This window comes from Vipera berus (assembly GCF_964194415.1).
Source record: "Vipera berus genome assembly, chromosome: 13".
Taxonomy (NCBI): Eukaryota; Metazoa; Chordata; class Lepidosauria; order Squamata; family Viperidae; genus Vipera; species Vipera berus.
Window position 1 is genome coordinate 7,317,145 of NC_138216.1, and position 20,906 is coordinate 7,338,050.

Here is a 20,906-nt window from a genome sequence, read left to right on the forward strand (position 1 = left end):
AATGTTCTTCATGAGTTAACGGTGGATTGGATTTTTGTCAGCAATTTTCTGTGTGTCTTAAGGCCTCGGACTTGTTCTTGACCTAGTTTGATTGGAGTCTGAGCTGACTGTTTGAAAAGTCAGTCTGGCTGAGTTGTCCCATCTGAAAGGTGGACAATCCACGGGTGATCCGATCGAGCTCATTTGCATTCTTAATTTGCTTATTACCATCTCCTCTTGAACCAGAGTGGCCTCTCATGGGCTTGACGGCAATGTAGTCTTGTATCCCACGGTCCAGGTTTGACTTTTGGCCAAACATCGTTGGATGATGCAATTACGAGAACTAATAAAGCAGTGTGATTCCTCAGCCTGATTCTAGAAGCGCTGTTGTTGCGGCAGTTTGTGAGAAGTGTGCAGCGTTTGGGGATGAATAAGCTTCCCGTGGCAGTGTTTCACTGGCTGTGTTATCTGTATCAATGTTATGACATTTCAAAAGCCATCACTTCGGCATCTGATACCATAGCCCTAGGCACCTTCCAAAGAGCATCTTCAGCATTCTGATGCCAGGGTGTTGCTTTCATGGAGAAATCAAAGCAGGCTGCTTCTGAAGACTGCCAGGATTGGCTTCGCAAATCCACGGTCTGCAAAGGCAGCCTCGGTTTCTCTCCCATATTCTCAGAGGGCACGAGGGTTTCTTTCAAATTTCTCCTGGTGGTTTCAGAATGGTGACCAGAATCGGGTATGAGTACTCTAATGAAAAGAAGGACTAGGAGAGACAGTGTTCCAATATTGGAGGGGCTCCTATAAAGATGAGGGGGGTCAAAATATTGTCATGAAGAGATAAGGGGCACATGCAGGAGAACATTTTAATATGATAGTTGTCAAGATCTCTTTATGTAACAAGGGTCGTTTCTCCATCACACTGAATTGGTGGCATGTGGTTTGGATCAGGTATGACTCAAGGGCATGGTAGATTGTCTTCTGTGGATAGGAACTGTCATTTGATTTTAAGTGAATTAAAATTGGGTCCTGTGATGTCACCCGTTTGAAGTAGACCAGACTAGGAAACCAAAGTTATGAATACTAAAACTACTTTTCTTATAAGATTAGGGTAACAAGAGTCTGAATTTGTTTCCCCCTCCCTCTCCTTATCTTCAAGAGACTTGGGGAAGGTCTAGTCTGAGACATTTTCTCAAGTTACTTCTCTGGCCAGGACTCTCTCTCTCTCTCTCTCTTTCTCTCTCTTTCTCTCTTCTCTCTCTTTCTCTCTCCTCTCTTCTCTCTTTCTCTTGCTTCTCTCTCTCCTCTCTCTTGCTTCTCTCTTTTCTCTCTCTCTTTCTTTTTCTCTTCTCTCTCTTTCTCTCTCCTCTTTCTCTCGCTTCTCTCTCTCCTCTCTCTTGCTTCTCTCTTTTCTCTCTCTCTCTCTTTCTTTTTCTCTTCTCTCTCTTTCTCTCTCCTCTTTCTCTCGCTTCTCTCTCTCCTCTTTCTCTCGCTTGTCTCTCTCCTCTCTCTTTTCTCTCTCTCTTTCTCTTTCTTTCTCTCCTCTCTTTTTCTCTCTCCTCTCTCTCTTCTCTCTCTTCTCTCTCTCCTCTCTTTCTCTCTCTTTCTCTCTCTTTCTCTCTCTCTCTCTTTCTCTCTCTCTCTGACTGTCTTGGAAGTTGGAAGACTGTCCCCATTAAGCAAGTCTCTAAGGGTACATGAGCCATTAATTTGGTTTAGGCTACTGTGTTGATTCAATTTGGTCTGAAAATATGATTTGATTTGGAAAATCAAGTCAATCCAAGTCAGTGAATGAAAGGGTCCCGACGCCTGGGCAGAAGACCTTCTGAATCACCACACTGAGTCAACTCAGTTCAAAGATCTGACTATCACCTGCTAATATCATTTCTGAACTGAAAATTCCCATTCCTTTGCAACTGGCTAACATCTCAACTAAGGTGGAGAACCCTGGCCATGTTGAAAGGTGACTCATCTGCCAGTCTCATTGTCTATGCATATGGGTTGGGATGGGTGTCATCACAATTACTGAAGGAGGCTGTTTCACACACACACACACACACACACACTCCACTGCATCTGGGCAGCTTGAGGAACGTGGCAAGACATCTTCTTCTTCTTTCCGGATGCAATAAAAGAAGTGCTGATCTTCAATAAGTCATAGTTAAGCTTCTTCCTCTTGATGCTATTCCTATAATTAGATAACTAAATTTAGAGGATAATTGTGGCACATTGCACGAGTGCTTCGTCACACAACTGCTCAGACCGGAGAATGTAATTTGTGCTCTAGAATTAATGGCTTCTGATGTGGCTCCTGACAAGACCTTAGCACCTGATCATCAAGGTTCTCCCTTAGCAACAAGCCACAACCTGGACCCTTGATGGATCAGCCAAGTTCACCACCACAACCTTTGGCAGGTCTCAAGATCAGCAGCCTCTACCTCCCGAGAGATGCTTATCCTATTAAGAGAATCGTTTTCCTAATTTATTCTTGGTTACTGGATTCTTAATTGCATAATTAGTATACAATTAAGAAATGTATATGTGTGTGTATATTTCTGTAAAGGGGGAAACTACAGCCTAATAAAAAAGAGTTCTAGTTTGCTCTTTTTAAAGAAGAGTTTTGGTTATAATTAAGGGTTTTTCTCACAGGAGTTGGCTAAGAATCCATGTGACCTCATGAGTATCATGACATCATCACAGAAGTGGCACAAATTATTTCATTTGCACAATGACGACATCATCATGGATTGTACTGGATGCCTTTGGATATAGTGAGAGATCCCAGCTCTCTCTCTGGATCTCTCAGAAATAAAATCCATATAAACTGATCTTATGTACAGATATGAACTAACTCAATGTACTAAGAAAGAAGCTCTACTAAACCCACCAGAGTTTTCCTCCAAAGAAGTACGTGTCAGTAACCAGAAATCTTTGGAGAACAATTTATAACCATGGTTGTGCTAGAATTGCAAGATCCCTTCGGCTTCAGATAATTCAGCCCTCTCCTAGCAATTCCCTAGCAATGGAAACTAGATACATTATAGATCTCCATAATGGTATCTTATGACTATTACTTGTTGGTTATATCTTACGATTTATGATTGTATCTTAGGATTTGAGCTCTCGGGCCCAGGCTGAGGAGACATTCATTTTAATTGGGGTTTTTAATAGTACAGGGTTGATTTAATATTTTTTAAATTGGGTTTTAACTTTTGTATGGTCGATTTTTAACTCCCTGTAAACCGCCCTGAGTCCTCAGGGAAAGGGCGGTATATAAATGCAATAAAATAAAATAAAATAAATAAGATTTATGATTTATCACTTTGTTGCTCAGAACTTATGCACCAGAGACAAATTCCTCAGGCATCCAATCACATTCGGCTGATAAAAGAATATTCTATTTCTATTTCTATTCTGTTTTATTTCTTATTCTATTCTATTCCATTCCATTCCATTCCATTCCATTCCATTCCATTCTATTCCACAATTCTATTCTATTCTATTCTATTCTATTCTATTCTATTCTATTCTATTCTATTCTATTCTATTCTAGTCTAGTCTAGTCTAGTCTAGTCTAGTCTAGTCTAGTCTAGTCTAGTCTAGTCTAGTCTAGTCTAGTCTAGTCTCAAAAGCATTCTCTCCACTGATGCTCTTGATATAACCTATTTAAGTTGGGTTAAACCTCTCCCCATAGTTGCAAAACCTTAGCAAGCTCAAGATCTTTTGACTTCGGCTCTGAGAATTCCATGGCTGGCTAGGGAAGTCTGGAGTTGAGGTCCGCACATCTTAAAGTTGCTGAACATTGATCTAGGTGTTGCAAATCAAAAGATCCCTCCAGTCATTAAATCTGAGGCTTTGAATTGGGTATGTCTGGTTTAATGAGCTAGATCAGTTCGCCAGAAGGACACAGATGGTCTCCCAAGGCCTTTAAATAGCCCCAACTCACAAAACTAGTGTCCATAGCTGAGAAGCTGTGTCACTCTCGGCTTCCTCCCCCTCTTTCTACCCTTGCAGCTTCGTCTCCTTCATTTGACCGCCGCGCTTAGCTCAAATGGCTGAAAACAAGCCTTTTCTGTCAGAACTTTCTCTTTTATCTAGATCACAAATGAGAATGGCGAGTGTTCTGTTTTTGTTTTCCTGGGTTCGTGGTTTTTTTTTAAACTTTCCACCCTCACCCCACCCCTGAGAGCCTAGAATATGAGGGATTTGGGGAGGTGTCTTCTGGGAACGAATTATTTCTCATCAAGCACGGAGGTAGAAAAAAAAAGCACGCCCGCAAAACAGCCCTGTGGACACATTTTGCCTACCGAGTTGTCAGTCTTCATTTTCATCTTTTCAAACACGCATCGGGAGATGCCCCCCTTCGGAGAGACAAATGTACCCACTACGCTAAGGTGCAGCGAGGATTTCTGTGCCTCTAAGGATTTTTTTATTATTATTATTATTTTTTACTTTTTGGCGTTCCTTTTTGAAAATTTAATATTGCTCCTCCACCATCCTGCCATTGCACAGCTTCGGTTTCTTCAAAGGCAAAAAAATAAATAAAAAAATCCTAAATTCTCCTCCAATTCTGCTTGGAGGAACTTCCATAGGTTGGATTTAATATTTAATACCTCATGCCTAGCCAGAACTAATTCCATATCTAGGCTGGAATTTAAATACAGATCAAGAAATAAAACATTTGCAGGTCATTTGAAAAAGAAATACAGAGTCGCCACTTGGAAGCCAAGTCTTAAAGAAATGGAGAATGCCAACACCGCTTTTCTGCTCTTCCCCCAAAGCCCCCCAGAAATGGAGAAACCCACATTTTCCCCCCCCATGCTTTTGAAAGGGGGCATTTTGAAAAGGGGGGGGGATTTTTCAGTGTCTAAATGGGACTTGAATAGGCTTCGGCTACACATTAGGCTACCTCTGTTGAGAAGACCGTGGGATGAAGGCTTGCTTCAGGTGGGGAACAGGTGGGAAGACTTCATGCACCCCAACCCCTTAGCCGAAATTTACATATTTTTGGAAAATGAAGCCCTTTTGCTCTCTCTCCCTTTGTGACAAAGGCTCTTGAATCAGGCTGATTTGATGGTCTGCAAAGCGTGCTCTTTTGATTCACCCAGGCAATTTGAGTCATCCATTTCAATCAAGAATATTTAGATTAGATCAAAGCTTTGCACCACGGCAATGCAGCTTCTTCTTTGTGGAAGGGACTTGCCTGGATGTTCTCAAAAAAAGAAGTCTCTTCCCTATATAAATATAATCCTACTTTTCTCAGTTCTAGGTGCACTTTCTTGTCCCATAGCACACTCGGTGCTAATAACCTAGGGGGAAGATGAATAGCTTTCAGATGTCGGTGCAATTAGTAACCAAGCTAAATGTCCTCACATTATGTAAATGCAGAAAACAGAAACATTTCTAGGTGGCATTAGACCGGCAGGTGACAGATTACCTTTTTTGCATCTTTTCATCTATCAAGTCAGGCTGTTTCTGTAGTTAACATATTTTACCATAACATTAAAAACAGTTTAGCATGAAGAAACCATTACTTTTGGGTGGAAAGGCGGGGAGGTGGAAAATCCCAGTGGTGTTAATTAGGGAAGTTTTGCTTTACGATCATAAAGCTTTTATGTTTTCCTGACTAAGGGGTCATTTTCATAAATAATTTGGAATGTTTGCTGTTTGGATGGCAAAGAACAGGAATGTTAAAGGCCTGGTGGGAGAGAAAAGGAGATGAACAGTGAAGAGTAAATCGCCCGTTTTGATCTGGAGGCTGTGGTGCCCCAAATGAGGCCACTGCTTAATAACAAAAATTATAGACCTGAATACGGAAAATTTCCATATATTAGTTCAAGCAACATTGGTCTGGTTGTCCCAGGATTTTGTAATCTTAGCGTCAATCACAACACAGAAAAATCTGTGCAATGGGCATAGTCTCCATCCAAACAGAATAACGGAATGACAACAGAATAACAGAATAACAATGGAATAACAGAATGACAACAGAATAACAGAATAACAGAATGACAACAGAATAATAGAATAACAGAATGACAGAATGACAACAGAATAACAACAGAATAACAGAATGACAACAGAATAACAACAGAATAACAGAATGACAACAGAATAACAGAATAACAGAATGACAACAGAATAATAGAATAACAGAATGACAGAATGACAACAGAATAACAACAGAATAACAGAATGACAACAGAATAACAACAGAATAACAGAATGACAACAGAATAACAACAGAATAATAGAATAACAACAAAATACCAGAATGACAGAATAACAGCAGAATAACAGAATAACAACAGAGTAATAGAATAACAGGATAACAACAGGGTAGCAGAGCTGGAGGGGACCTTAGAGGTCTTCTAGTCCAATCCTATCCCTAACCCTATCACTTTTAAATTCACATTCAAATCAATTTCAGTTTTGTCTGGTACGATGCGTCGCTCCTCCATAACATCATTTACACACAGTCCACCTACAATGGCAGACATTTCTAAAATTCATTTCCGAGTCCATTGTTCACAAATATCCTTCAGTATGTCTGACATTAAAGTATTTTGCTCCATTCTATGTTGGCAAGTCAACTTTACATGCTCTTCCCCCTTTATTGTGATATTTAGCTTCTTCTAGCGTCCACCCTGGTTTCTTTTTTCAAAAATTCAGAACAGCAGCAGTTTCCCACGAGAAGGATTCCTATATAGTTAACCTTCACATCCATCTGGGCTCTCAGTCCATTTATAACTTCTTAAAAGCAACATTCCAATCCCATTTTTGCCATTTATTCCGCCACCACCCCCACCCCACATTTCCCCCCCTAAATCCTTAAACTCATACTTAATATTCTTTTCAGTAAGGATTGAAGGGAACCCGTCCAGTGAATGCTATAAAACTCGTCGTTCCAAAGTTCTTCATATTTAAATAGCAGTAAAAAAATTTAATTTCAGAAGTGATTAAGAAATACATTTCAGCTGAGCTTTATGTCCATCTAATCTATAATATGATTTACTTATTTATTTATTTATTTATAAAATTTGTTAGCCACCCACCTTACCATAGGGTAACTCTGGGTGGCTTATCGTCATAAAAATATATCTATACATGTACAATTAAAACGAAAGGCTGGGCGCCAAAGAATTGCGGCCTTTGAAGTATGGTGCTGGAGAAGACTCCTGCGAGTCCCTTGGACTGCAAGGCGATCAAACCGGTCAGTCCTAGAGATCAACCCTGACTGCTCTTTAGAAGGCCAGATCCTGAAGCTGAAGCTCAAATTCTTTGGCCACCTAATGAGAAGAAGGAAGGACTCACTGGAGAAGAGCCTAATGCTGGGAAAGGTTGAGGGCAAGAGAAGAAGAAGGGGACGACAGAGAAGGAGGTGGCTGGATGGAGTAACTGAAGCAGTAGGTGTGAGCTTAAATGGACTCCAGAAGATGGTAGAGGACAGGAAGGCCTGGAGGAAGGTTGTCCATAGGGTCGCGATGGGTCAGACACAACTTCGCAACTAACAACAACAATTAAAATATAAATCATTAAAATCAACATTAAAACCTAAGGACACATGGGGAAGGCCAGGGTGGAGTGGGGGAAGATGGGTTCTGTTGTTACTTGATCAACCACCTCCACTGTGCTGTTCTCCCATTGGTGCCCCAAGCCAATTGGTAGAGCCAGGTCTTTCAGTCCTTACGAAAGAGTAGGAGGGTTGGAGCCAAAGTCATATCAGAGTCAAGATGTTCCAGAGGGCAGGAACAACTGATCATGAGCTTTTGTTGGAAGCCCTCAACTCTCAGCTACTCATTTCACCAGCCAACCACAAAAAACTCAGTTCCTGCCATCTACTAGCAAGGAGCAGCTGTCCGTACTACATTTGGGCCATCTCATCATCTCTCCTTTCTCCGGGGAGATTTTGCAAACCAGGATCCACCCTCCAGCTGCCAATCTCCACTGTAATGCCATCCTCACTCTTTCAAGGAAGTCTAGCTCACTATAACCTCAACAGAAGTTCCCCTGGACCCATGCTGGATGCTTTCAGCTTTTAATTTTTGGCCATTAGGCATTTGTTTTAATTCAGATTGCAGAGCTGGGGAGTTGTATGCCATTCAAAGCCAATTCATTCTTAAGTCTCATAAATAAAGAAATAAAAAGAGAAATTCTTGATCTCTGACTTAAAATCATATTTGAAGTGTTTTGGTACATCCAGCCCCTTCCCCCCCCCCACTGCCACCCATGTTTGTGATATAATTACTTCTCTGGAGCTTAATAACGCATCTCCTAATCTCTCGTTGGGTCATTTGTTATTCTACCAGCAAATATTCTTGAATATCATTATCGAAGGCCTGCCATTGAGAGCTCTCTGCAGTAATACAGAAACAAAAACATAAGGACTAATGAAGTTTAATGCTTCAGGAATGACTTTTTAAAAAACCAAAAGCAGCTCTTTCACCTTGCCAGCTGAGCATTTTTTTTTTCCTGCACTAAATGATCCCTGCAAGGAATTGAGAAAGAAGCAGAGAAGAATATTAAAATAAAGCAGAGGTTGGTATGTGATATTTGGGCATTGCACTAAGTGATGGCCTAGCCTAATGTCCTGGCTGAAACAAACTGATCCACACTGTCCATTCTGAACATCCTAGCACAGGGGTCCCCAACCCCTGGGCCATGGCCCTGTTTTGAGCCATGGTCTGTTCAGAATTTGGCCGGCACATGCATGTGCACAGTTTGACTGTGGATTAACTGCCTCTAATCCAGGCTGATTATAAGGAAGTGTATAGCATGGTGATCTCCCTGCAGAACGTAGCTTTATGGATCTTTGGCTATTTTTGTACAGCCTTTGCCTTTAGCCATCAATACCCGTCCACATGCAAGAAGATGGAATTTCAATTCTCGGTCATATTCAAGGGTGAGATTCAAGGTACTAGTAATGGTGTTTAAGGCCCTACATGGCAGGGGTCCGGAGTACCTTAGGGAACACCTGCTGCCGGCATCAACTTCCCTCCGCCCTGTGCGTTCCCACAGAGAGGGCCTCCTCAGGGTGCCACCGATCAGAGAATGTCGATTGGTGGCCCCCAGGGGGAGATCCTTCTCTGTGGGCGCCCCGGAGCTATGGAATCAGTTACTGGTTGAGCTCTGGATGGCGCCCGATCTGTGCTCCTTCCATCGTGATCTAAAGACATTCTTATTTGAACAAGCCGGCCTGGCCTGATGGGGGATTGGTGGGGTTTTTTATGGTTATTTTAATATTTGTATTTACTGTTTTTAGTGGGCATATATTTAATTCTTTTTTAACTTTTTTAACTTTTTACTTTTTATTCTTGCCCCGTTCACCACCCTGAGTCCTTTGGGAGAAGGGCGGTATATAAATAAAATTATTATTATTATTATTATTATTATTATTATTATTATTATTATTATTATTATTATTATTATTATTATTATTATTATTATTATTATTATTATTATATAATGTGCATGATCAAAAAGGGACGTGCTGTCAATCTCAGCTTAAATTAAGTTGCTACAGAAGACTGTACTAACAGTCAAGGCAAGAATGACGAACTGGTCTTTCTTTTGTGTTGGGCGTGTTTTCATATTTTAAAATCCTAATATTTGCATATTTCCTAATGCAGAACCAGGACAGATGGACTCATGGTTTACACCGTATACGTGACAGATACACTTCATTTTGTTTCATCCTAATTCAGACGATACTAGATTTAAATTTGAAACGTTCGGATTCGCGTCTTCAAGAATTACCGCTAATCAAATTGATTCCTTTTGAGTGATCTCTCAACCCCTTAAAAGCGATTGCAACTTGGGTTAGTGTGAAAGGCTAAGGTTTTCTCCTATATTGCATTCTCCTCTCAAACTTGTATTTCTCCATATCTAGGACACATAGCAGTTGGGGAAATGATTATATTTATTAATTATTATTTAGATGGGGGACACAGAGCTGGAGATTTCGTAGAGCCAAAAGTGTGTAACTAATCTGGCAATAATTTGGGGATGTAGACTCAAGGATACCATTGAATGAATGAATGAATGAATGAATGAATGAATGAATGAATGAATGAATTATTATTAGCATTCATTCATTCATTCATTCATTCATTCATTCATTCATTCATTCATTCATTGGTATCCTTGAGTCTACATCCCCAAATTATTGCCAGATTAGTTACACACTTTTGGCTCTACGAAAACTCCAGCTAATTAATTAATTAATTAATAGTAGAGACTTTTCTGCTACTGTTACAGAGAGAGAGAGAGATGCAAAGATGGATATAAATGAGTCTCTTGGCGCCACCCTCCTGGGTGTTAGTACATATTTCTTGGCTTTATCTTCGATGTCTGGAATCCATCAGAATCTCAAGAACCGTGAATTTTGCAGGCACAAGGGTTGGTTAAGGAACGATCCGACCACATGGGAAGGAGAACCAACATCTAATTTGTAGCAATAGATTGTTGACATGTGTCGACTGTCAGCACTTGAAATCATTTTAATTTAATTTAATTTAATAATTTAATTTGTATACCGCCCTTCTCCCGAAGGACTCAGGGCGGTGAACAGGGCGATACATAATAAAAAAACAGAATACAAAAATTAAAAAGTGATTAAACAATTATGCCCGTAGTAATTAATACATATTAAAAATTAAAACTAGTTATAAAAACCCAAACCCCATCCCATCAGACCAGGCCAGCTTGTTCAAAAAAGAAGGTTTTAAGATCGCGCCGGAAGGAGCGAAGGTCAGGGGCCATCCGGAGCTCGACCGGCAAGCGGTTCCATAGGTCTGGCGCGCCCACAGAGAACGCTCTCCCCCTGGGGGCCACCAATCAGCATTCTTTGATCGGCGGCACCCTGAGGAGGCCCTCTCTGTGGGAGCGCACTGGACAGAGGGAAGTTGACGCCGGCCGCAGGTGTTGCCGTAGGTAATCCGGACCCATGCCATGAAGGGCTTTGTAAGTCATCACTAACACCTTGAACCTCACCCGGAGAGCAACCGGTAGCCAATGCAGCTCGCGGAGCAAAGGTGTAACATGGGAGTATCGGGAAACTCCCAAGACAACTCGCGTGGCTGCATTCTGCACCAGTTGGAGTCTCCGGGTGGACCTCAAGGGCAGCCCCATGTAGAGGGCACCAAGAAGATTGCCAAGCAATCTAGTCATTTTTGTTGTTGTTGTTCTGTACATAACAATTTTTCTTCCCCATTCCTTGCTTTTTTCTACCTTCATCAGAACTACTGAAGTTATATTGTTCATTAACACAGCTGTATGCAGATATCCTTCCTTGCTAATTAGTTCAGCACAATGAAGTCACATTAAAGAAGGCTATTAATGCGTGCAGCTCCAAGCTGCTACTGCTAACCTGGCAGGAATGTTGGCTGTGGCCAGGTAGGAAAACCCAGCTCCTGGCTAGATGGCGCTATTTAATAAGTGGGACCCACCTATAACAGAATAACAAGAGTTGAAAGGGACCCTTGGAGATCTTCTAGTCCAACCCCCTACTCACGCAGCAAACCCTATACCATTACAAGACAAACGGCTGTCCAGTCTCTTCTTTTGATCCCATGGACAGGAGGGTGCTACCGCAGGCATAAGTGTGAAAAATAGTCGTAAGTCGCTTTGTTTCAGTCTCACTAAATGAATGGTTGTAAGCCGAGAACTAAGTGCAAATGCAAAATTGGATTTATTCAATCTACTTTTGATTACTACATCACGTTGTCCTTCTGCCTATAGACTCCTCTCTCTCTCTCTCTCTCTCTCTCTCTCTCTCTCTCTCTCTCTCTCTCTCTCTCTCTCTCTCTCTCTCTCTCTCTCTGTGATGTGTTATAGTTTATTTTAAACCTCTGGGTGTAGAAAGGAAGAAAAAGATGATCTCAGATATCTTGTGTAGTTGCTTCTTTCTTTCTTTCCTTCTTCCTGGTGTACAACGACCTGAGCAGCATTTCAACATGACAAATAATTAGAGGCTGTACGGGCGAGTGCCTTTTTCACATTGTGAATTCTAACGTGATCCCAGAGGACAGGCTGTTGATGATGGACAAAAGCATTCCTTTCCTAATCGAGAATAGGCATAACAAGACAAGACTGTGTTAGTTAGACCTTCTCTTCGGTTGACAATACTTGTAAATATTTGCTGTTCTTAAAGGTCGGGCCTTCTGCAACTGGAAATTTAGATGCCGATACTTAAAGGACTCACGCGTCTTATCCAGAATGAGCACAAGAGCACAAGAAGAACCTAAAGAGATCCCGTCTAAGTCTTCTAGATCTCACAGTGGCCAACCCAAGGGATCAGTGAACCTCACAAGCATGGGCAAAAGAGCTGACATCATTTCCCACGATGACTCTCAAGCCATTGATATCTACGCTATACAGCAGGGGTCTTCAAACTTGGTCCTTTTATGACTTGTGGACTTCAACTCCCGGAATTCCTCAGCCAGGCTGAGGAATTCTGGGAGTTGGAGTCCACAAGTCATAAAAGGGCCAAGTTTGAAGATCCGTGCTATAGAGTCTATGATGTAGAAGTGAGGACGAGGATCACAGTGGGTGGAATGGCGCTGCAAAGTGGGCAGGACCACCTCACACACCTAGATGGATCTAAACTCTGTGGAGTGATCAGAATTTGGGGAGGAGGCCTTTAAAATACATCTTTGGGCGACATAAAGGTATAACTGTCACGTCTCCTCTCTATTTGCTCCATTGGCTGATTCCATAGACACGTTCAGGTAATTTCTTGGCACAAAGTTGAAAATGGTTTTCTATTGTCATCCACTGGGAGGCCTTTATTGATTGATTGTCCTTAGCAAGATGGGAAAGCAGAATAATGAGATGCCCTGATTGATGGGGAGCCAGAACTCAGAGACCGTTGTCAACACCCGGGCAGGACTGCAGTATGTCCAGACATTATAATGCACCCCCCTTTCATCAGCGTCTGGGGATGGGCAAGGATGGCAGAAGAATGATAAAATGGGTACGGCAGCCTCACCGTGCAAGCTCAGGCTTTTCTCGCCCTTGACTTGCAACCATTCCTTTTAGCGGCTGTTCAAAGTTACAACGGCTCTGAAAAAAGTGACTTATGACGGTTTTTCACACTCACAACCTTTGCAGCATCCCCGTGGTCATGTGGTTAAAATTCAAATGCTCAGCGATGGGCTCATATTGATGATGGTTACAGTCTCCCGGGATCATGTGATCATCCTTTGCGACCTTCTGACAAGCAAAGTCAATGGGAAAGTCAGAATTCGCTTAAGAAGCCATGTTACTAACTTGACAGCTGCAGTGATTCACTTAACAATGCTGGCAAGAAGGGTCCTTAAATGGGGCAAAACTCACTTAACCACTGTCTCGCTTAGCAACGGAAATGTTGGGTTCAGCTGTGGTCATACGTCAAGGACTAGTTGTACTTCTGTTGCTTCCTTCTGACGAAGGCAGCAAACTCCTGCAGACGGCACCGTCTTTTCATACCAAGGGTTGACATTGTGGCCTCTTATACGCTGTAGCATTTAAAACCCCTTCCGATTAATTTCAGAGATCCGTCTAGGTTTGACACTTGAATGAGACTTTTCTGCCGTTTCTCAAACGATCCTTACCATTTTTAATTACATCCTCCAGAATGTGTATCTAGCCATTCAAGATAGATAGATAGATAGATATTCCCCCTTGCAAGCCTGTTCTACTTTGTAATATCCTTCTGATGCAGACCCCCACAAAAATAGATAATAATAATAATAATAATAATAATAATAATAATAATAATAATGATAATAATAATAATAATAATAATAATAATAATAATAATAAGAAGAAGAAGAAGAAGAAGAAGAAGAAAAAGAAAAAGAAGAAGAAGAAGAAGAAGAAGAAGAAGAAGAAGAAGAAGAAGAAGAAGAAGAAGAAGAAGAAGAAGAAGAAGAAGAAGAAGAAGAAGTTGGAAGGGACCTTGGAGGTCATCTAGTCCAACCCCCTGCTAAGGCAGGAAACCCTATACCATTTCAGACAAATGGCTGTCCAGTCTCTTCTTAAAAACCTCCAGTGTTGGAGCATTCACCACTTCTGGAGGCAGGTTGTTCCACTGGTTAATTGTTCTCACTGTCAGGAAGTTTCTCCTTAGTTCTAGGTTGCTTCTCTCCTTGGTTAGTTTCCATCCGTTGCTTCTTGTCCTGCTTTCAGGTGCTTTGGAGAATAGCTTGACTCCCTCTTCTTTGGGGCAGCTCCTGAGATATTGGAACACTGCTATCATGTCACCCCTCACTCTTCTCTTCATTAAACTACACATCCCCAATTCCAGCAACCGTTCCCTATATGGTTTAGCCTCCAGTCCCCCAATCATCTTTGTTGCTCTTCTCTGTACCCTTTCTAGAGTCTTGACATCTTTTTTACATCGTGGTGACCAAAACTGGATGCAGTATTCCAAGTGTGGCCTTACCAAGGCATTGTAAAGTAGTATTTACACTTCACGGGATCTTGATTCTATCCCTCTGTTAATGCAGCCTAGCACTGTGTTGGCTTTTTTGGAAGCTGCAGCACACGGCTGGCTCATATTGAAGTGATTGTCTACTAGGACTCTGAGATCCCTCTCACAGTTACTACTATCGAGCAAGGTACCACCTATACTATACCTGTGCATTTGATTTTTCCTGCCTAAATGCAGAACCTTACTTACGATCTCTTTCTTCTCTTCCTCCATCTCTCTTTAAATGTTACAATCTCTTTCTTCTCTTCCTCCATCTCTCTTTAAATGTTACAATCTCTTTCTTCTCTTCCTCCATCTCTCTTTAAATGTTACAATCTCTTTCTTCTCTTCCTCCATCTCTCTTTAAATGTTACAATCTCTTTCTTCTCTTCCTCCATCTCTCTTTAAATGTTACAATCTCTTCCTTCTCTTCCTCCGTCTCTCTTTAAATGTTACAATCTCTTTCTTCTCTTCCTCCATCTCTCTTTAAATGTTACAATCTCTTTCTTCTCTTCCTCCATCTCTCTTTAAATGTTACAATCTTTCTTCTCTTCCTCCTCTCTTTAAATGTTACAATCTCTTTCTTCTCTTCCTCCATCTCTCTTTAAATGTTACAATCTCTTTCTTCTCTTCCTCCATCTCTCTTTAAATATTACGGGGTGAAATTGCAGAGCTGACTTCAAGGATGCAAGAGACGGGTGTGTGTGTGTGTGTGTGGAATAGATTTAACTTTTCTTTCTCCACCCTCTCTTAACTCCCCGACTTGTTTTCTTCCGTTTCTTGTCTCATTTCATTTTCTACTCTCTTTGCAACTGCTTATTTAGTAATAGATTATGTTTCCTGCTTCTTTTCTCTGTCTCGCCTTACTCGGCACAGACACACCCCGGCTCTCTGCTTCTCTTGTTGACAATTCCTCCTTTGGGGGGCATAAGCACTCGAGGCTCCACTGAGAGAGAGAAAAACACAGCCAAACTCAGGCACGCCCCGAGCAATCATTTCTTTCTTTTTTTAAAAAAATTTTTTTGCTGTTTTCCTCCTGGGCTCCTAAGAAGAGGCTTTGAACACAAAGGATTCTAAAGAAAGGGAGAATGGTAGAGTAGTTAGAGGTATGGCCAAGCTTTGTTCACATTCAGCTTGCAACCCACGGACACCTTCTGGCTTGTAATCAGAGGTGAACGATATGACCCAAAGAGCCTTGGTGGAGCAGTGGGCTAATGCCTCCTTAAGTAACACCAGCTGCCTGCAATTAGTGCAGGTTCGAGTCCCACCAGGCTCAAGGTTGACTCAGCCTTCCATCCTTCCCAGGTAGGTAAAATGAGGACCCAGATTGTTGGGGGCAATTCAGCTGACTTTGTAATAATGCCGCTTGGGGTGTGTGTGTGAAAGCCCTAATAAGCAGGCATATACATAGAATGAAGGCTATTGCTAAGCTTGTAAGCCGCCCTGAGTCTTCGGAGAAGGGCGGGATATAAATGGAATTAAAAAAAAATACTTATTACTGTGCAAATTTTGCTAGCAACCTAGAGTTAAATTCACTACGCCTTTGTTAATCCAATAGAATCAGTCTAGCTTAGAAGAAGAAGAAACAAAAACATCTATTTCCCCCCCCCCCGTTGTTCTCTGATAAAGAGAACCATGTGATAAAACTAGTTGCATTGTTGGCAATGGCTGCAAGGAAGATGTGAAGGCACCTTCTGGCAAATTGTGCTGTCAATATTAAAGCAGATGCATTGAACTGATATGATTGCTGTATGCAACTTGCTAAAAGCTGTGGTTGCAAACAAATGTTTAAATACAATACAAAGAAGAGAACAAGCCCCATTCCTTCCTACCACTGATGATATTACCTAGTTGGGTAATGAAATGTCTGTAAGTAGGCAACCAAGTTCAGAGAGCACCAATAATCCCATAGTCCTCCACCTCCTCTTCTCCACAAACCCCACATTCCCTCCTAGCACTGATGATACCCATGTATTTTACCAGGAAACAAAGATAGGGCAGGCTAGAAAAGTCAGTGTCCTCCTAACCATACCCAAGCACTCTGAGTTTGTTGGTGATGTCCATTTTGCTCTATGAGTTCATGGCGACCTAACCCTAAGTGGAATTTTCCTCCTATGGGATTTTCCCATGTATTTTACCAGGAAACATAGATAGGGCAGCCTAGAAAAGTCAGTGCCCTCCTAACCATACCCAAACACTCCAAATTTGTTGGCAATATCCATTTTGCTCTACGAGTTCATGGTGACGTAACCCTAACCCTATACAATATAATAAAGAAAGAGAGAATGGCATAGTGATTGTAGGAGTGTTCAGGCTTTGTTCACACAGGGCTTGAAACACCTTCTGGCTTATAATAATAATAATAATGAACAGGTTGGAGTCAGGTAAAGGACTGGGTTGTCTGGTGTTTATATCTCACCAATTAAACAGTTGGACATAGAAAAATACGAATGACAATTTGGCATGTCCAAGTTAATAAGCTGCCCTGCAGTGTTAATCATAATTGGGGTTTTTTTGTGGGGTGAGGTGCGTGCTTGGATTCTGTTTGAACTCCTATTTGTTTTCAGAAAGGTGATCTCTTCTATTTATTTTTTTCCACAGACGCAACCCAGATGAATAATGTCATGCCGACATCACCTCTACTTCCACAACTGGCTCACCCACACTCCTTCCAAAGCATGGGACAGATTACAAACCCATATGAACAGCAGCCTCCAGGAAAGGAGCTGAATAAGTATGCTTCTCTAAAGGCAGTAGGTAAGCACAGTAAAAATGCCATTTTCTCTTGACTATATTTCCCAGAATACCAGCAGCTGCGAGTACGAAAACTACAGTTATTGGCCAAACCTTCCCAGATATCCTGGAATATCTCTTGTGAGTATAGGAAGGTGTTTTGACTAGGAGAGCCAGGAGCTGTCTGTGTAATGCCAATGGGCCCTAAGAAAACTGGAAAAATCTAATCTTCTAATATTTTTACCCCTTCTAGAGGTGGACATAGCCCAGGATATCATTGTCCAGAGTCATTATTCCAGCAAAGATTGTAAAACAAGTAAAGCATTAAGAGAAGCACTTTGGGGTAATGGTCAAGGTGCTGGCCTAGAAGCCAAGAGAACGTGAGTTCTAGACCTCTGTTAGGCATGGAAGCCAGCTGGGTGAATTTGGGGCAGTTTCTCTCAGCTCTGTCTAGAGTTGTTGTTCTGGGAAAAACAGGAAGCAGGGATACTAGGCATGTTCAGACTCACGAGTGGGCTTGTGTGGGTGGATGATAGATAATAGGCAATAGATACATAGATGGTGGATGGATGGATGGATGGATGGATGGATGGATGGATGGATATGTAATGGATAGAAGGATGGATAGATAGCAGATGGATAGATAGATGATAGATAGATAGATAGTAGATGGATGAATAGATAGAAAGATAGTAGATGATAGATAGATAGATAGATAGATAGATAGATAGATAGATAGATAGATAGATAGATAGCAGATGGATGGATGGATAGATAGATAGCAGATGGATGGATACATATGTAGATAGATAGAAGGATGGAGAGATAGCAGATGGATGGATAGATAGATAGATAGATAGATAGATAGATAGATAGATAGCAGATGGATGGATGGATAGATAGATAGCAGATGGATGGATGGATAGATAGATAGATGGATGGATAGATATGTAGATAGATAGAAGGATGGAGAGATAGCAGATGGATGGATGGATGGATAGATAGATAGATAGATAGATAGCAGATGGATGGATGGATAGATAGATAGCAGATGGATGGATGGATAGATAGATAGATGGATGGATAGATATGTAGATAAATAGAAGGATGGATGGATAGATAGCAGATAGATAGATAGATAGATAGATAGATAGATAGATAGATAGACAGACAGACAGACAGATAGATAGATAGATAGATAGATAGATAGATAGATAGATAGATAGATAGATAGATAGATGGATGGATAGAGATAGATAGATAGATAGATAGATAGATAGATAGATAGATAGATAGATAGATAGGTAGGTAGGTAGGTAGGTAGGTAGGTAGGTAGGTAGGTAGATAGATAGATAGATAGATAGATAGATAGATAGATAGATAGATAGATAGATAGATAGATAGATAGCAGATGGATGGATGGATGGATGGATGGATAGATAGATAGATAGATAGATAGATAGATAGATAGATAGATAGATAACCAGATGGATGGATGGATGGATAGATAGATAGATAGATAGATAGATAGATAGATAGATAGATAGATAGATAGATAATGGATGGATGAAGAGATAGATAGAAGTCTCTTAAATGTTTGTATGTAGATAATGATGAAGAGAGAAAGAGAGAGAGAGAGAAAGAAAGAAAGAAAGAAGAGAGAGAGAGATGTCGATAGATAAGCTGATAGATAAACTGACAGGGCTTTGCTATTCATATAACTCCTGCCTTTGGGGATGTTGTGGTTCTTAAAGAGTTATGTTAACTTCTGTTATCTGGGACACCAGCAAAGCTGTGCAGCAGGGCAAGCTATGGGAAAATAATCCTGAAAGCAAGTCCAAAACTGAAGACTGGATTATGTATTCAGGCTACGAAAATGCTGAGCTGAGCAGAATACTGGGCTCAAGCCATTAGGCTGCCCTGAATTCCGTTGTAGGCCCACCTCCCGTTTGATCCCGATAGGTGCGCCTATTTCCATAAGTCTACCCCAGGGGTAGGCAACCTCGGCTCTCTTATGACTCATGGACTTCAACTTCCAGAATTCCTGAGTCAGCTATGCTGACTCAGGAATTCTGGGAGTTGAAGTCCATGAGTCATAAAAGAGCCGAGGTTGCCTACCCCTGGTCTACCCTAACCCTAAAAAAAAAAGCAAGGGAAGAGAAAAGAATGGAAAGTAGAAGAAGTCAACTTGTCTTCCAGCCGCCTCTGGAGGATCAAGTGTCTCTCCCTGATTTTTACCATGTGCTTGTCCAGAAAATGTGGAAAGTATTGTGTAGTGGGTCCGACGCAAGGAAGAGACACCAGCCGGTGTGTTAGTTCAGCTCTTTATTGGAAGGGGAAGTGAACTGAGGAGTGAGGGTTCCCTGGCCTCCTTAAATACCCGGCCAGGTAAGCGTGCAGCCAATGAGGTTGGCTCTAGGTTTCCCGCCGAAAACCGTCCAGGTCAACGCCCCCTGGTGGCTGTTGCTATGCAGGTGCCTGCATACATAACAGAAAGTGGGGAGAAGGAATCCTTAACCTTTAAGCAAATTAAGCACCTCCATTCCTCAGGACTGGCACAGCCAGGAGGAATCCAGCAGTATGCAAAGAGAAAGTATTGTGTTCAGAGAATCTCGGAGGAGTTACCAAAGAGGGAGAGATTGTTGTTTAATTAATGAGGAGGCTATAAGTGGATAAGCGCACCTGTTTCAGCTCCCAGAGGGAGGTCAGAGCTGGAAAGGCTATTATGTGTCTCAGATTTAAATACCACGAGATTTTATAAGGGGTACATTCCAAAGAACAAAAGCAGGCCTCTTTCCCTCCCCAGGCCTGTAATTTCACCTTGTAATTAGCTGTAGTTCTAAGAATTCGTGCGAAATAACTCAAGGTCTTCAAGAAAGGCTAAGCCCCACCCCCTACCCCGCCCCCTTTTTTTTTTTCCTGAGGGAGACATGAACATTCACTCTGCCTAACAAAACGTCAGCTTCACAACTTTTCATTTGCTTAAAACAAAGCAAGGGTGAGGTGAAGGGAGGACGCTGTGAAGACAAGAGACGTTGCCTTGAAGCCTGGAGCACGTACAAAGGCCTTCTCTACCTGGAAGCCTAGGAAGTGTCTTTATTGTGGGGTCCTTGGTGTTCTCTGAGCTTGGTTGTTTTCTTGCAGATGTTTCATTACCGAACTAGGTAGCATCATCAATGTTCAAAGGGAGAGGGTTCGCTCTGTTTATATACAAGCGACTTGCCCTGTCAGTGTTGGTGGGAATGTTCTTGGTGGATCCTTGATTAGGAGATTGTTTACTATTTGATTGAGTGGTGATTCCTTGATTGAGGTGTGGTTTATAGCTTTGTTGGGACGTTGCTTGTGACTTGGTTGCATGTAAACAGACAGCAAACCTCATTGCCTTCTAGCACTGATGATGCTACCTAGTTGGGTCATGAAACATCTGCAAGAAAACCAAGCTCAGAGAGCACCAAGGACCCCATAGTTGTCATCCTCCTCCTCCTCCTCCTCCTCCTCCTCCTCCTCCTCCTCCTCCTCCTCCTCCTTGCAAACCCCATTCCCTTCTAGCACTGATGATGTTACCTAGTTGTATAATAAAATGTCTACAAGCTCAGAGAGCACCAAGGACCCCATAGTTGTCGTCCTCCTCCTCCTCCTCCTCCTCCTCCTCCTCCTCCTCCTCCTCCTCCTCCTCGCAAACCCCATTCCCTTCTAGCACTGATGATGTTACCTAGTTGGATAATAAAATGTCTACAAGCTC

At 41.8% G+C, this 20,906-nt stretch overlaps 1 protein-coding gene across 1 annotated transcript in view; it reads left to right on the plus strand.

The window, feature by feature from the left end:
• SHISA9 (shisa family member 9) overlaps nucleotides 1–20,906 on the plus strand; it is a gene marked incomplete at its 5' end in the record, with an annotated part of 166,353 nt that overhangs the window by 125,152 nt on the left and 20,295 nt on the right. Inside the window, one exon of the mRNA XM_081337965.1 lies at nucleotides 17,033–17,188. Within this exon, the coding sequence (XP_081194091.1) occupies nucleotides 17,033–17,188 (156 nt within the window). The remainder of the gene's footprint in view (nucleotides 1–17,032; nucleotides 17,189–20,906) is intronic.